Consider the following 17,198-nt stretch of genomic DNA (forward strand, 5'->3'; position numbering starts at 1 on the left):
CGCCGCCTCTGCCTCCCTCCCTCACTCTCCTCGTCATCGTCGTCGCCGCCGTGGCCGAAGCGTCGTCGTCGTCCGCCTCCTCCGCCTCGCCGGTCTCCTCCGCCTCGCACCGTCCGCCTCCCTGATCTCCTCCGCCTCTCGCCATCACAGGTCGGGGGCGGCAAAATCCGGCGCCGTAGCGGGTGGATCTAGCCCCCCCGGCTAGATCGGGGAGGAGATGGTGGCGGCCGTCGCGCTGGTCGCGGGGTCGGCGCCGTCGCCGTCGCGGGGTCGGCGCCGTCGCCTCCGACTCCTCCCCACTGCCGTGTGCCTCCCGCCTACTCCAAGCGACGAGGCCGAGGGTGGAAGGGCAAAGTTGTGGTGGGGGAGCCGTGTCCACGAGCCACGCGCTCGTGCAACACATAGCCCCAAGCGGTGGCTCAAGAAAAGGAGCTTGAGCCACCCGTCCCCCGCCTGAGGGTCACGCCTCCCTCCCAGGAGACGACCCGGCGACGGAAGTTGGTTACCGTTTGCGAGGCTACGGGCTGGAGACACGCATTGGTGATGCCCTAAGAAACATACGAGTAAACAACTAACGATGATTATTTTTTGCTTTCAAGTGGTAACAGCAACAACGAAATACAGGTTTTTTTTAACAGCTTCTTTCAGGGTGTTCGACCAGGAATGACATTTGCAAGACTGAAGTCACCATCAGGATCATATACACACACGTCAGTTTCACAATCTCAAAGATGCAAAAGCATCAAACAGGTCATGAAAGAGGACTAAGATTACAAACACAATTACAGAAAGGCCCTTTGCTGTGCCTCTATTTGCACTTGTTGTACTCAGTCAACACGTGCCACGTGAGCTTGGAACGAACCAAAGCGTGCAGAGAAGGGGCGCCACACGAGCTTCATCGCATACTTGCTGCTCCCTTTCCCTTAGGAAGGTCAGGAAAGAAGGGTTTTCACTTTTAGAAATAAACAGAAAACAGTTTAGACCAACAAATTCCCTGTTTCCATTTACATAATTCTCAAAAAAATATATATATAAGTCTTGTAACTTGTATGAAAGTGTTTGCAACGAAACACTTGTATATTGTTTTCATGAACCCCCCCCCCCCCCTAAAAAATAACTATGGCCAAATAGGTTGACCACATACACTTATCTTTAGAAAAAAAGAACTTTGTTTGCTCGAGGACGTACAAATTATACTTCCTCCGTTTCACAATGTAAGTCATTCTAGCATTTTCCACATTCGTAATGATGTTAATGAATCTAGACATATGTATCTATCTAGATTCATTAACATCAACACGAATGTGGGAAATGATAGAATGACTTACATTGTAAAACGAAGGGATTACCAGTTAACGATTTCACTGATGATTTCAAATTAAGAACAGCGACATATGAAAGAGACGAGGTTATCCCCTAGGTTGGCCAAGTAATGTGTCCAACCGACTACGAAAATGACCTGAAGCCTCGAAAATCAATAGATTTCGTGTCGTCATGGTGATTGGACTGTCAGCTGTAGATTGCAGCCAATCGACCGCGCATTTCCTGGAAAATCTTGCTCGGTAGAGCCAGTAGAGGCTACCTAGGACTTTTGTAAAATTGAAGTTCTAATTTCTGGAGCTAAAAGAATTTTAATTCCAAAGATCGATTTCTTGTCCTTTTTTATGTTCGATTTGTTGTCGTTGTTGCCTGAACTGGTCAGCTTGCAACCAACCATATATCCTTTCTGAAGTGAAGTGCATCTCTTTAATTAATTCGTCGTGTACTCGTGTGGGCAGTGGGCCAGCCAGCCGCCCGCCACTCTCACCTGTACTTCATACCAAAATAAAACAATCAATCTAGTACTACTAGTTTAAGATATGGAGTACAATCTAATATTTCATCCGTCCCAAAATAGATGAGACACTTCCTAGTATAACAAATCTAAATAGTCTCTTTGATCAGATTCACTATACTAGAAGTATCTATTAACGACCAAATTTGGTAAATCATATATTGGATTTGGAGCCAAAGCCGAAGCGGATTTGGAAGGAGTTCGTTATTTTTGGGGAACAAAGTGTGCATCGGCTATGGATTGCATCGGCTAGTGTCTGCATCAGTGAATCGGATAAGAGGAAGCCAATGTAGCCGATTTCGGCAAGATAATTATAGAATCATTGTCAAAATCGACTGAAGTACTGTACAACTATTGCTAAATACGGATTGAGTCCGAAGAAGGCAATTGTATCTATTAATTAGGATATTCTAGTAGTTTCTTTATAGATATTTTCGGTAAGAGTTCGCCTAAGGGACTTGTTCGTGTTTTAAAGTTGTAATAGAAGTAGAGTCGTGTCCGACAAGGACATATTATATATTATGGGTATAAATATGACCCCATACCTTGTAAATAATTAACATCAGTTCAATAACACTTCAATAATACTTTCAGCGCATCACCACCCTTTTCTATTTTCATTGTTTCGACGAGTTCTTGCTTTCGAGTTGGGCTGCATCGGTTGCAATCTCCGACGAAAAGGTAAAACTTGTTATGGCGGCTTGCGTTCTCAGGATTAGTGCTTACATCCTTATGACACTCTAATCTTGTTTATGTAAATCGCCAAGTTATCATATATGCTATATAATCTAGATCGATAATTTTATATAGTTCTATCGGCTAGTCTCTATTATCGAAACCAGCCAATAAGATTAGGTAACTTTGTTGAGTTAGATTATATAGTATATCTACCATCTCGAAAAAGTTCTCATGGGCTTGTTTATCAGATATTATGTTTCTCTTTATGCTTAATGTTGCATCGGTTAAGTTTGAACTATTAAGTAATATCTAGAATCATAATCTCTAGCTTGCTTCATGATTACCGATAGAGATAGCATTGGAGTTTCAGCCGATCTTACCTGGTTTAGCTATCTTGTTCTTGATTTATCTACTCGATATGTTAAATCTGCCCTTTATATCAAGATCTCATTAAGAAAAAATATATTAAGCTCGATATCAATCTGCTTAGATTAAACTAATAATAGATTGATTCTTGTTCAATATATTTAATCTATAATGATATCTTAGTATAAAAAAGTATCAGAGCAATAGCCGATACACACTAGATTTGCCTATCGGCTATGATATGAGTTTATATAATCTTTTGCTTTCAAATACTTTTAGACTTGAGTGATTTATACTGCTTTGGCAGCCATCCGATCTATCCAATCACTTGGTTTAAACATATTTAGAAGAATAGATTATATTGTGTTGATATTTACAGCCGATAAAGTGAATTTAGTCCCCTTTTCACTATATACGTTACTGTCGATCCAAATTATATTGCATTGGCTCGATTTAGACAATATGTCATTGGCAATTTAGCTGATCGGCTATCGTTTATGGATTTAACTTTGAATTCTTTGTTTCTTGTTGGTTGCAGGATCAAACCAACTGGCACGCTCTAAACCCGAAAGCAAATCTTTAGACCTGCACTAGAGTAAAACAAATCTCTCAGGCCAGTGTGTGTTTTTTTGCATCAACAATGTCTCATCCATCCAAAATCTCTTATATTTTGGGACAAAGGAGTAGTATAAGATGTGACGTATTCACGTCTATTCAGATTTGTACTAGTAGAATGTCACATTTCGTATTAGGTTTGTTTACTCATATTTTGTATTCCGTATTAGGTTTGTTTTTTTAATTTTAGTAGTCACATTTTGTATTAACTTTGTTTATTTTACTATACTAGAAAAATGCCCGTGCGTTGCAACGGGTGAGGCCGTGAGGGTGACTTTAATCTTATTATTGTTATACGGGTAAATTAAGGTGAAATTCACTGTGAGAATTTGCTTGGATATATATATTTTTTATAAAATCATAAGCTGCAATTAGGAGTCCGATCATCCCAAGTTAGCATGCGAGTTTTTTAAAGAGATTTCTTATACGACTCCTTCTGTATTTCCAAAAGTTAACGAACTTAAAAACTGACTCAAATACGGATATGTATTTCCAAAAGCGAACGAAGTTAAAAACCGACTCATACACGGATGACGTACCAAAGTTCCAGCAAAAGCATTTTCAATTTTTATAATAGTAGACTAGAAAAAATGCACACAACGGGTAAAAGCGTTTTTTCTGGTATAATAGCTATTAGGAGCTAAGCAATAAATTGAAACATTAAGATCGCTAAATACATTATAATGAAAATCTTTCATTTGTTTTGGGCTGAAAGCCTATAGCTTATTCCTTCCTTTTTAGCCCCTCCGCTACCTCCCTCCTCAGCTTGCCTCTCTTTAGCCCAACCCATAAGTGAAGCTGCAAGCCCAACTAGCACAACGTCTTCAACCTCCGGAAGACGAGATGTTTACCTATTTGCCACTCTTACAAGTTGCAATTAAGGATATGCTACTGGACCCACACGTTATAGATACATGAGGGCTCACATGGTAGCAAATTCTTAATTGCCACATTTTAAAAGGGGTTAATTGGATCCATGCCATTATAAAATTGTAGGTTTGGAAAAATACCATTGCTATTTATGAAATTAGAAACATGCCATTACTATTCAACATGTCTTTGAGACGTACCACTGCTTGTCCCTTCACCGTGATTTCTAAACTTTTCTGATCAAATTACCCCCGTCTTGTTCCTCCTTTTCTTCCTCCCACCTATTTCTCTCTCTCCTCTCACCCCTCCTCTCTCTTCTGACCAAAAATTAGAAAGCAGCTTCGGCAGCACAGAGGAGAGGAGAGGAGCGTGATGGAGAAGAAGACGAGAGAAAGGGGAACAAGAGGATGGAGGAAGAAGATAAGGGCAATTTGGTAAACAAAAATTAGAAATTTCAGCAAAGTGGTAAGCAATGGTATATTTCAAAGATCTGTTAAATTGTAACTAGCATGGTGCCCGCGCAGATTACGCGGCTAGCATCATTATATTTTCTCTCATATAATAGCATATATGTTTTCTCATTATATTATTCAAATATATTAAAATGACAACATAATTTTAAATTTTGCAATAACTTTACAAAACTACTAATGTGTAATATTCATATTATATTTTATATACGTGTTAGTTATTAATTATTTTTAATATCAAATTTTAGTTATTTGTAAATTATATATATTCCTATATGGACTCTAGACTCGTCTTTTAATATTTCTTTTTTTTAATTCCGAATTTTCTGTAAATTGTATTTCTATATAGACTCTATGCTCTTCTTCCAATATTATTTATTTTTATTTCTGAATTTTTATTATTTCTAATTATATTTCTATGTGGACTCTAAACTCATCTTTCAATATTCTTTAATTTTTAATTTCGAATTTCAGGTACTTCTAAATTGTATTCCTATATTGACTTTAAACTCTTCTTCCCATGTTTTTCTTAATTTTGAATTTTAGTTATTTGTAAATTGTATTTTTATACGGACTCTAAACTCTACTTTTAATTTTATTATGTTTATTCCAAATTTTAGTTAGTTTTAAATTCCTATATGGACTATATACTCTACTTCTAATATTTCTTATTTTTTATTTCTGAATTTTTTTTCTTAATTGTATTTCTATATAGACTCTATACTCTACTTCTAATATTCCTTATTTTTAATTCCGAATTTTAGTTATTTCCTAATTGTATTTCTATATGGACTCTCTACTCTACTTCTAATATTCCTTATTTTTAATTGTTATTTCCTAATTGTATTTCTATATGGACTCTAGTCTGCTCTTCTAATATTCCTTATTTTTTAATTTCGAATTTCAACTATTTCTAAAATTCTATCTAGACTCTAGTCTCCTCTTCTAATATTCCTTATTTTTTAATTCCGAATTTCAGCTATTTCTAAATTGTATTTCTACATGCATTCTGCTTTTTATTTTTCTCTGATTAATGTGAGAATTTCTTCAGGTATTTCTAAATTGTATTTCTATATGGACTCTGCTTTTTCTTTTTCTTCGATTAATGTGAGAATTTCTAGGCCATGAGAGCGAACGTGGAGGCTCCTTTTTCTATTCCTTTAATAATATAACTAGCTGGGTGGCCCGCGCAATTGCGCGGCTAACACCTATACAAAATTATATATTTTATATGATAAGGTTTGAAAGACCAAACCCTATCATTCCCGTGTTTCTAATTTTTTAATTTTACACCAGTTGCTACCCGTTACTTCTGTCATATCCTTCTTTATTTGCTTGCTTGATCTATCACTGTTTCTATTCATTCTCTTTGGAACCTTTTAAAATTGGATCTTATAGTTTTTAGAGTTTATCGTCTCGTTGGGTTTTGTTTTTATAATTTATAGAATTCCCGTCAAACGCTACCATTATACTCCTCTACGGCCCGTCCACTGCCTGTTATCTTTATTGTCATTGGTATTTTAAAAAACAAACATAATTGTCGTTTAGGTTTAATTTTTTTAGTTTCTAGAAGTTCCGTCAAAACGTCAGCGACTTTGTCACTGTACTCCAATACGGCTCGCCCGCTGCCTTCCTTCTTTATTCTCATCGAGATTTTAAAATTAAACATGATCATCATTGGGGTTTATTTTTTTTACTTTTCCGAAGCCCGAACCTTTTAAAATTGGACCTTATAGTTTTTATAATTTATTGTCTCGTTGGATTTCATTTTTTATAATTTTTAGAAATCCCATCAAACATTGCCACTATACTCCTCTACGACCCGTCCGCCGTCTATTCTTTATTGTCATTAGGATTCTAAAAATCGAACATAATCGTAGGAATTCTTTTTTTTTTACTTTCTACGGTAGCTTTACCAATGTACTCCCGTACAACCCGCCCGCTATCTCTTCTTTCATTGGGGCTTATTTTTTTTACTTTCTAGAAGTCCTGCAAACCGCCTTGACCGGTTGCTTCACTACCTGCCCGCCATCATTCTATTTGGTGTTTTATTAATAGTTTTTAGATGTCCTTTATAGGTCTATTACTTAATAACCAACCCTACTCATTTATAGCTCTATTACTTAATTAATCACGTCATGTGTTTTTGATGGTCTTTTCTTCCAATAGTCTTTATTTTCTTATCACCAATTTTAGTTATTTATAAATTGTATTCCTAGTTGAAATCTTATTTTCCTTTTCTAATTTCAGATTTTATTTTATTTTTTATTTCGAATTTTAACTAATAATGTATTGTGTTCTTTTAATATTTTATTTTTTATTTTCAATTTTAGTCGTTTTAAAATTGTATTCCTACTTAAACTATCTTTTTCATTTGTCCAATTTCGGATTTTATTTTATTTTTCATTCCGAATCTTAATTAATCTCGTATTGAGTTCTTATATATACTCTTATTTCAATATTGCTTATATTTAATTCCGAATTTCAGCTAATTTTAAATAGTATTCCTAGTTGAACTCTTCTTTTCTTTTATTTTTTAATTTCGATTTTTTATTTTTTTTATTTTGAACTTTAATTAATCTCGTATTGGGTTTTTATATGTACTCTACTTCCAATTTGCTTAATTTTAATTCCGAATTTCAGTTATTTTTAAAATGTATTCCTACTCGAAGTCCTCTTTTTTCTTCTTCTAATTTCGAAATTTATTTTATTTTTATTCCGAATTTTAATTAATCACATATTGGGTTCCTATATGGACTCCTCTTTCAATATTGCATATTTTTAATTCCGAATTTCAGCTATTTTTTATTGTTTTTCTATTTGGACTCTTCTTTTCTTTTTTCCGATTAATGTGGAAATTTTTAGCCTCCACAGCGAACGTGGTGCCATTTTTTTATAATTTTTAGAAATCCCATCAAACGTTACCACTATACTCCTCTACGACCCGTCCGCCGTCTATTCTTTATTGTCATTGGGATTCTAAAAATCGAACATAACTATCGTTGGAATTCTTTTTTTTTACTTTCTATGGTAGCTTTGCCAATGTACTCCCATACAACCCGCCCGCTGCCTCTTCTTTTTATTGTCATTGAGATTTTAAAAATCAAATATGATTATCATTGGGGCTTTTTTTTTTTTTTACTTTCTAGAAGTCCCGCAAACCGCCTTGACCGGTTGCTTCACTACCTGCCCGCCATCATTATATTTGGTGTTTTATTAATAGTTTTTAGATGGCCCATTAACCGCCACCACCCTACTCCTTTATAGGTCTATTACTTAATTAATCACGTCATGTGTTTTAGATGGTCTTTTCTTCCAATAGTCTTTATTTTTTTATCACCAATTTTAGTTATTTATAAATTGTATTCCTAGTTGAAATCTTATTTTTCCTTTTCTAATTTCAGATTTTATTTTATTTTTTATTTCGAATTTTAACTAATAATGTATTGTGTTCTTTTAATATTTTATTTTTAATTTTTAATTTTAGTCGTTTTAAAATTGTATTCCTACTTGAACTCTCTTTTTAATTTGTTCAATTTCGGATTTTATTTTATTTTTCATTCCGAATCTTAATTAATCTCGTATTGGGTTCTTATATGTACTCTTATTTCAATATTGCTTATATTTAATTCCGACTTTCAGCTAATTTTAAATCGTATTCCTAGTTGAACTCTACTTTTCTTTTATTTTTTAATTTCGATTTTCTATTTTTTTATTTTGAATTTTAATTAATCTCGTATTGGGTTTTTATATGGACTCTTCTTTCAATATTGCTTAATTTTAATTTCGAATTTCAGTTATTTTTAAATTGTATTCCTACTCGAAGTCCTCTTTTTTCTTTTTCTAATTTCGAAATTTATTTTATTTTTATTCTGATTTTTAATTAATCACGTATTGGGTTCCTGTATAGACTCCTCTTTCAATATTGCATATTTTTAATTCCGAATTTCAGCTATTTTTTTTATTGTATTTTTATTTAGACTCTTCTTTTCTTTTTCTCCGATTAATGTGGGAAATTAATCTCGTATTGGGTTTTATATGTACTCTTCTTCCAATATTGCTTAATTGTAATTCCGAATTTCAGTTATTTTTAAATTGTATTCCTACTCGAAGTCCTCTTTTTTCTTTTTCTAATTTCGAAATTTATTTTATTTTTATTCCAAATTTTAATTAATCACGTATTGAGTTCCTATATGGACTCCTCTTTCAATATTGCATATTTTTAATTCCGAATTTCAGCTCTTTTTTTATTTTTATTGTATTTCTATTTGAACTCTTTTTTTCTTTTTCTCCGATTAATGTGGGAATTTTTAACCTCCACAGCAAACGTGATGCCTCCTTTTCAAAGCTGTTTTAATAATATAATAGATAGATAGATGGCATGCTTTCAATTTTGTGTATAGTAATGGTATTTTTCCAAACCTGCAAATTTATAATGGCATGGATCCAATTAACCCTTTTAAAAGTGGCAAAAATAAAAAGTTAAATGTCACGGGTACGGGGCATTTCAGTATCCAAAAGACAGTCCCGTCTTGTGCCCTGCGATGCTAGAGCCGATCTTCTCCACCAAATCAGAATGAATCTTTCTCGATCTACCAAAATTGGTTGAGGGTTTTTGATCCACTAGATTTTCTCTCTCCATTTTTCTCAAAATTGGAGCGAGTCCACAAAATTTGGGATAAAAATAGCCGGGGATGCTAGAGCCGATCTTCAACACCAAATCAGATTAAATATTTCTCGATCTACCAAAAATTGGTTGAGGGTTTTTGATCCACTAGATTTTCTCTCTCCATTTTTCTCAAAATTGGAGCAAGTCCACAAAATTCAGGATAAAAACAACCGGAGGAAGCTCGCCGGCTTGACATCATTGAAATCAATTAAATCTGGCAAACTAGACCCGAATTGAGAGAGAAAATCATGGGAAATTTGATAAGGGAGGAGTGGGGAATCGATTATCACCTCATCATCATCAACTTGCCCGTGGTTATCCAAAATCTGAGTTTGCTTCGAGTGTATCAGGCACCATCCCTTTGGATGAACAACAAAAATGAATTAAAAAGGCTCCACGAAGGAATTGACTCTAATCCCTTCCTAGAAAGTCCTAAAGTGGAATACTTTCACATTACACTTTAATATGAAATATTTTATCCATTTTGTTCCTTTTTTAAATTGTGAACCTGGAACCTTTTCTCTACCCTATTTAGGTCAACAAGACCCCCGTATCTTAACAGGCATCTGTGATGTCCAACTGTATACCCTCAGGCAAAAGCAAAAAGAGATAGGAAAGCTATAGGTTGCAGTTACAAATATAGTGACGCGGCAGACTGATGATACACATACAAAGAAAGTTCTTACAAAATTTTACAAACGCTGATGTGGCAGACAGTGGTTGAATCATGATTTTGCATAACTAATAACTGAGCAAAACTTAATCATCTACTTTAGCAGTGTATTTGCTCCATCTAGGGTCAAGGGTTTAAATGGTTTGAGAATTCAAAACATTGTCTCAACCATTTAGTCTTGTCAGATAGTGTATTATGCCATAGTGCTTTTTAGTTTCTGTTATTTGTTATCCAAAGAATAATTCAATCAATAATCAACACATACCTCTGATTGTGGAGCCCTTCTGGATCTTAATATCTCGTTGCACTGTTCCATCAGGCTTCTCGTTCCAAATGGTCTGGAAGACTTTGTTGGTCCTGTAAAGCATTCTAAAACAGATCTAATGAAGATTTTGTACATTCCACCGTTTTTGGTTAGAGACTTTGGATGGTATGTATAACAGACCTTGGTATATGCAGTTCTTTACCATAAGTTCAGTATCTGTCTCATGTTAATCATTGATCCACCTGTCATAGAATTACAAAGAGGTCTTATTTCATTTCTAAAATCCTCAGTATGGAAGTAACTGGAGAGGCATATTGCAACTTTCTCTCAACTTACATATATCACTGGTTTCCTTCGAGGCAAATTGTCAACTTTGCTCTTCTTACTGTGCAGCTTATACCTGAAATACAAAGAAACGTACCAGATACTATGAATTGAGCTGTAATAAAAAAAAGATCATGTGTACAGTGAAAAGACTATCAGTAATCAAGACTCAGTTTCAGCTATGAACTGTAATTAGATATACAATATATACACCAGAAGAACTACTGGGCAATCAAGTGATGCTGCTATAGGCTTCATCAAATGATATATTAAAACACATACTATGTCAAAGAAGCGCGTACACAGAGCAAACTCACGTCAGACCCTAATTTTCTCTTATCATACACAGATGAGATGAGGAATAAATAAGGCTGGAGCATATGACAATTGATATGAAAAGAATGTTATGGACCAGCAAGAATTCTTCGGATTCTGTTTTAGCTTATGTTCCCTCTGATCCATCGGATGCAATTTGGCGCACATGTGTAATCGCAAACAAACATGGTTGTATTTTCTCTCGAGAATTTTATCTCCCTCTCCTTATCCTATTGAATTTACTTTTACTCGCTCGCACTTCTCATGGGGTCCCAATCTCCTATGCCGTTCACCTCAGGTTAATGTATCTTATTAGCTTAGCCAAGTTACCCATTAAGTCTGTATGTTGCTGTTCCCACAGCAGAGCAAAAAAGATTCATCATGCAAATAGTAACTAGAAATTTCCTAATGCTGGAGTACTTTAGTTAAATCATTGTTCCTCATGAGTTTCTTATTCAAGGAATGACATGGAATTGTTCTATATTTGTACCCATTAATATTGGAGGATTACTCGAATTGGTAAATCCCTAACAAGATCATTTACAGTTGTTAAACATGTTCAGGTTGACCTGCTCTCACTGTAAGCTGGCATTTGTTGACACATCTGTTTTTGAACATGTGAAACTGTGAAAGTACCACCTGCTTGATGGTCAAACACTCAAACAAATCAATACCTCAACTCTGAATAGTAGACTGATGCTACAAAGATATAGCTGAAACTATCTCATCAAATTCTTATGGTCAGCACTAGTGCTAACTTTGTGTAATTATTGTCTCATCATCATCTTGTCCCTGGCTATCCAAAATCATAGTGACTGCTTGGGGTCACACAATCCCTTTCGATGAATAGAAAAATGAATTAAAAGCTCATCCCAAGGGATTGGCTCTAATACCTGCCTATAGAAAGTCCTAAACTGGACTACATTCGCCTTACATTTAAGTAATAAATAATTTTATCCATCTGTTAAATTAAGAACCTAGACCCTTTCTCTACCTTATATCAGGAATTATATGATTAAGAGTAGGAACACATGTAGTTATAGACCACTTTTCAATGATGTCCAGATGCATCCACCAGCAAAACATCTAAAGAATGCCACAGTTTAGCAAAAAGGAATAGGAAGTTATAGGTTCCACTTACAAATATTGATGCGCACTGCTCTCTGTATTAGGCAGTAAAAAAACTGGTACATAAAGCATATCTCCAGTTCACAATGAAGTCAATGATAAATTGCGATCAATAAACTATCTACACCTAGATATTCCATTTGTGCCTGAATTTAGAAAATGTAATTCACTTCATTTGCTATATTTTAAGGTAAAATTCCTGGTGGTGCAGAGGTTACCATGAGGGGTGATAGGCACAACCTGATCGTCTACTTTCGCATGGTGTATTTACATTTATCATGAGTTTCCTTCAAGGTAAATTGTCAACTTTGCTCTTCTTACTGTGCAGCTTATACCTGAAGGAAAAACATACCACTATGAATTTGAGCTGCACTTAGAAAAAAAAAATAAATCATGTGTGCAGGGAAAAGATTAACAATTCAATGGCCATGAGATAGAAAGATTTTTAAACCATGTGCAATTAGTAATCAAGTCCCATTTTCAGCTATGATGTGCCCAATTATTAGATCAACAATCAAAAGAAGAACTAGGCAACATGATGTTTTGTACAGCTTCATCAAATGATACATTATAACAGATTATGCCATGGAGCAAACCCAAGTCATACAATAATTTTCTTGGATCATACTAACAAATGAGATGAAGAGTAAATAAGACTGGAGTGCATCACAAGTAATACGAAAATGGACCAAAAGAATTTAGGTGATGCTTCGTCGTAACTGTTAAATTTTCACTTCATTAAGCTTAAGGATATTCAAGTTGAATCTTTTTCATATACCTTTTTTCTGGATAAAGGGCAGGGCCCTTGCTTTTAAGAGCAAGTTTGGGATATAGAAGTTTCAGTGCTGGGGACAACAGCTAAACATGAAGGAAGCATCAACATGGCCTAACAGGGGAACAGTATGGAGAACACAAAAAACACCGATTGAATCGCCGTTTTGTTTCAGGTTCGCTAAAGACCCAAACAGAAGACAATCCACACCCTAAAGAAAGTAAGTATTCTCTATTGTTCGCAGATCAGTCGCAAGCAATCTCTCAAAGAACAGGGCCCAGAAAAATTTAGCCTGATGTTATGCAAATGGAGAACACAAATTACACTGTATATAGAGATGTTCAATATTATAGCAGCATGAACATTATTACATCAGCTACATCAAACTGCAATCTTATATCCTAACACCACAGTTACCATTGAATTAAAAGTAGTCGTCTAACATCACTAACATCATTCTATGAAAAGAAGAAGAAGAAGGAGGATATCCAGCCTTGTTCCAACACAGCCATCGACGGCCTAGCCTCAGATCTTGCTGCTCACCATGAATTGATGAACAAGAGCTGCTGGTAGAACAGAAACGTCGCCTCCAGACTTCCCCCGCCTTGCGGGCATAACCATGGGACGGGACAGAGGAGAAAGGGGAAAGAGCCAAAAGAGAGGGGGAAGGAGAAGCTGACCACCAATGGCCGCGCTGCGTCGGCGGCGGCGCCTCCATCCATCCTCACCGCCGGCAATCCCCATCGCCCCGATCCTCCCTCCCTCCGCGCTCCGCTCTGTGTCTGCCGATCCTGATCTGCTCCATCCTCCCTCCACAAACATTGACATAACTACTAGTACTAGGCTGCATCAGCCACATGGTAATACTAATAAACAAGGCATATGTGGTGATTGAATATCAATGGGCGACTCAATAAGAAATGTTTGGATTGGCACGTATTGCAAACACAAAGAGATTCTTTTTTGCTTTTTTTTGCAGGACATTCAACACGACTACGGAGAACACAAATCAACTAACTCTCCTAAATAAATCAACTATACTGTAGTACCGAATACTTCTCCTCTAGTACTCCTCGCTCGTCCAGCTCAGCGGCTTGGCACTTGAAGAAGTCTGGAACCGAATGTCCCTGGCTGGTTGGTGGGGCCATCAAGTTCTCCTATTTTTTTTTTAAAGAAAAGCCACTTGGCCGCCGGATTGGCAGCCCGGCGCGCGTGACGCATTGAGACTTTAAGCCACTGACATTTAGGCCCCACATGTTAGTGGCCCAATTTCCCGGTGGTGGAGGAGGAGTACAGCACAGCTTATATAACCACCCCCAATTCTTCTTCACGAAATCACAATTCACAAAGCCTCGCATCTGCATTTCGCAAGCAGCCTCACGCGCCAGCAGCTTCACCGTCCGCACCCTCCAGTAGCCTAGCCCTCCGCAGCGCCAAGCTACTCGTCCCACACCATGGGCGTCCACCCTTTCGCCAAGGCAGCCAACGGCTTCGTCATGCAAGCCGATGCCCCGGACGCCAAGCTCGCCGACGTCCAAGCCGTCGCGGACGCAATACACGGTAACACCAAGCTCGCCAACATCCAGGCCGTCGCGGACGTCATCCACGGGAACGCCAAGCTCGCCGACGTCCAGGCCGTCCCGGACGCCATCCACGGGAACACCAAGGTCTTTGACATCCAGGCCGTCGCGGACGCCAAGCCCGACGTCCAGGCCGTCCCGGGCGCCATCCACGGGAACACCAAGGTCGCCGACAACTCGGTCGTCGCGGATGCCATCCAGGGGAACACCAAGCTCACCGACGTCCATCCCTTCATGGAAGGCGACTGCTCCATCAAACTCGCCGACGCTCAAGTGCGCAACAAGGCCGTCGATGGCTTCGACGCCACGAACATGAGCCCTTTGGTCGCGCGGTGTCTCGCGCACCACCTTGCCAAGGTGTCCGTGCAGAGGGTGTGGCAGGGGAACTACCCGGAGATGTTCAAGCCAGTGCTGGACGCGTTCGGTCAGCCTCATCGCCGCATCTACATCGCCTTCGACTTCGAGTTCGCCGCGGACGCCTTCACCAACATGCACTGCTGGCCAGGATGTACCAAAACCAACTACGAATACTTGCGCCGGTACGTGAACGAGTTAATGTCGTTTAGTTTGGCCTCGCATCTCTAATTATCCATTCAAGAATGATGTCGAAGAAGCTGCAATTAACCTTCCTTCACAAAGATATTAATTTCGACTTACAACAAAAAAAAAAAAAAAAAAAAAACTTGTGCAGCTACGTGAATGGAGGCGATGTAGTTCAGATGGGTCTCGCATTTGTATTTGAGGATGAAGTCGACGAAGAACCGACATTCACGGCGATGGCACTGGAGATCAATTTCGACTTCACCGTAGAGCTGCGTAAGTACAATGGCGAGGCCATAAGCTTCCTGTCTGAACAAGGCCATGATCTCACGGAGCACAGGGACAGAGGCGTCGTGCCACACTTTGTTTATACGGGGCTCTTGAGCCACCTCCCATTCGGCAACAGCTCCGTCACCTGGATTGCCTACCATGGAGATTACGACTTTGGTTTCTTCCTCCGCCTGCTGCAAGGGGGATGCCGTGGCAGCAGCCATCTTCCACTTGAGCTGCCCACATTTCTGCACCAATTGCGGCTCAACTTCCCCAGATTGTACGACATCCGTGTTCTTGGGCAGCTGGTGCAGCATGGCTTCCGCGGGAGCCTCACCGCGATCGCCGATCTCCTTGGGGTCAACCGTTTCGGCAGAGGGCACCACGCCGGCGTCGACGCACTGCTTACACTGTCATGTTTCTTCCAGATTGTCAGCTGTCTTTCAGCCTCAGGAGACCACCAGCTGCATCGGCTCGATTCTCGCCAGGGTTTACTCGCCGGAATAGCCCAGGTGAACAAGGCTATCAAAGATGCTCGCCACATTGGCGACCGTACCAGCAACATCGATGTCATCAAGGTGCAAGCAGGAAACTTGGACGAAGAGGCACAACGAATTCAAGAGCTGGTGCCAAGCAACTTCAACATCATCGGAGTAGAAGTAATGCACCCTCAATTGGGCAACCGCTCATATGCAATCGGCGCCCAACAAAATTATGAATCGATGAAGACCTATCTGAAGGATGCCGACTCATTCGAAATTGTCATTGCATTCGTGAACTCTGAAGGAATGTTGGCATATGATTGTGTGTGGAAATTCTGCATCAGCTCCACACCACGTAGTGGCTGTCTGCATCCCCGACAGTTTACCCGGCTTATGGCGTCTTGTGGAGCAACGAGTAATCCTAATGTATCCTGGGTGACATTCCACGGAGCACACGGGATCGCCAGCCTGATCAGCTCATTCTCTGCACCTCAAGACCTTCCAAGCGACTGGCCTTCCTACGTCGAGCAACGGAGAGCATATTTCCCTGGTATGTATGATGTCGCATTGATTGTGCATAGATACCCTGACATTGGCATACTTCCCACAACGGGGTGCAAAGGAGGCTTGTTTGATGTTGCCCGAGCTCTGGACCTGAACTTCATCAAGGACGACAATCCGGTAACCAGGGTTCTTCTTACTCTGAGATGCTACATGAGATTGGCAGATCGTGGTGATTTCCCAGACAAGCAGTCAGCTGTCCAAGGGCAGCTTATGGAAAACTGCTGCTGGAACTGCCCAGCAAAACGGATGGAGCATGCATGATCACTCAGGGTGGTACCGGAATCCTTGTGGTGGCTGTCCATGTTGTCAGTTCAGTTTAGTGGTAGCTTTTGTTCTCGCACGAAATTTTCCTGTTTGAGACTCAGACGAGTGAACTTCCTATGTTGTAACAGTGTAATTTTTGTTGCCTTTTGTTCTCACACGACTCCTCTTTGTTTTAAGACTCACATTTATAGTTTGTAATATAAAAATAAGAGTGTTTTCCTTTTGTGAATCGGCTTGTATATATGCAGATGAATGAGTAGAGAAGTAGGATGTGGATGGCGGGTGCGAACAAAATGCATCAATTGTCCACTACAGATGAGCGAATGACCAATTGCGAATGCAGACTGTTAGAGGTGAATGTTGTTTGGACTTGATGGTCCTTTCCTGACTACAAATGAGAAGTGATGGTAGCTGCTATTAGTATGTGTTACTAGCCAACAGGTTGTGATGATTGCGTTTGGTCATGCAGTCTGAAATAAAACGTTACTAGTTGTTTTCTTTTGCATCAGACTAAAACAA

The 17,198-nt window shown here is 38.7% G+C and overlaps 1 protein-coding gene and 1 long non-coding RNA gene across 4 annotated transcripts; one reads left to right on the forward strand and one right to left on the reverse strand.

Annotated features, from left to right (window-relative positions):
• Positions 1-652: 652 nt before the first annotated feature.
• On the reverse strand, positions 653-13,820 carry LOC4348652 (uncharacterized). Of its 3 annotated transcripts, none has more exons than XR_010737159.1 (7): positions 13,660-13,820; positions 12,448-12,542; positions 10,777-10,840; positions 10,621-10,682; positions 10,441-10,544; positions 9,793-9,861; positions 653-922 (listed from the first exon to the last, which is right to left on the reverse strand). It is a non-coding gene; the product is annotated as an uncharacterized lncRNA (long non-coding RNA). The 3 variants fall into 3 exon arrangements; XR_001540298.3 differs by having other exon boundaries at positions 12,426-12,542; XR_010737158.1 differs by having other exon boundaries at positions 823-952; positions 12,426-12,542.
• Positions 13,821-14,433: 613 nt separating this feature from the next.
• Positions 14,434-16,676, forward strand: LOC107275479 (uncharacterized). The gene is made up of 2 exons (XM_015758164.3): positions 14,434-15,098; positions 15,251-16,676. Exons 1-2 carry the CDS (start codon positions 14,434-14,436, stop codon positions 16,674-16,676), a joined length of 2,091 nt encoding a protein of 696 aa, XP_015613650.1.
• Positions 16,677-17,198: the final 522 nt, after the last annotated feature.

This window comes from Oryza sativa, chromosome 10, assembly GCF_034140825.1.
Source record: "Oryza sativa Japonica Group chromosome 10, ASM3414082v1".
NCBI classification, from domain to species: Eukaryota; Viridiplantae; Streptophyta; class Magnoliopsida; order Poales; family Poaceae; genus Oryza; species Oryza sativa.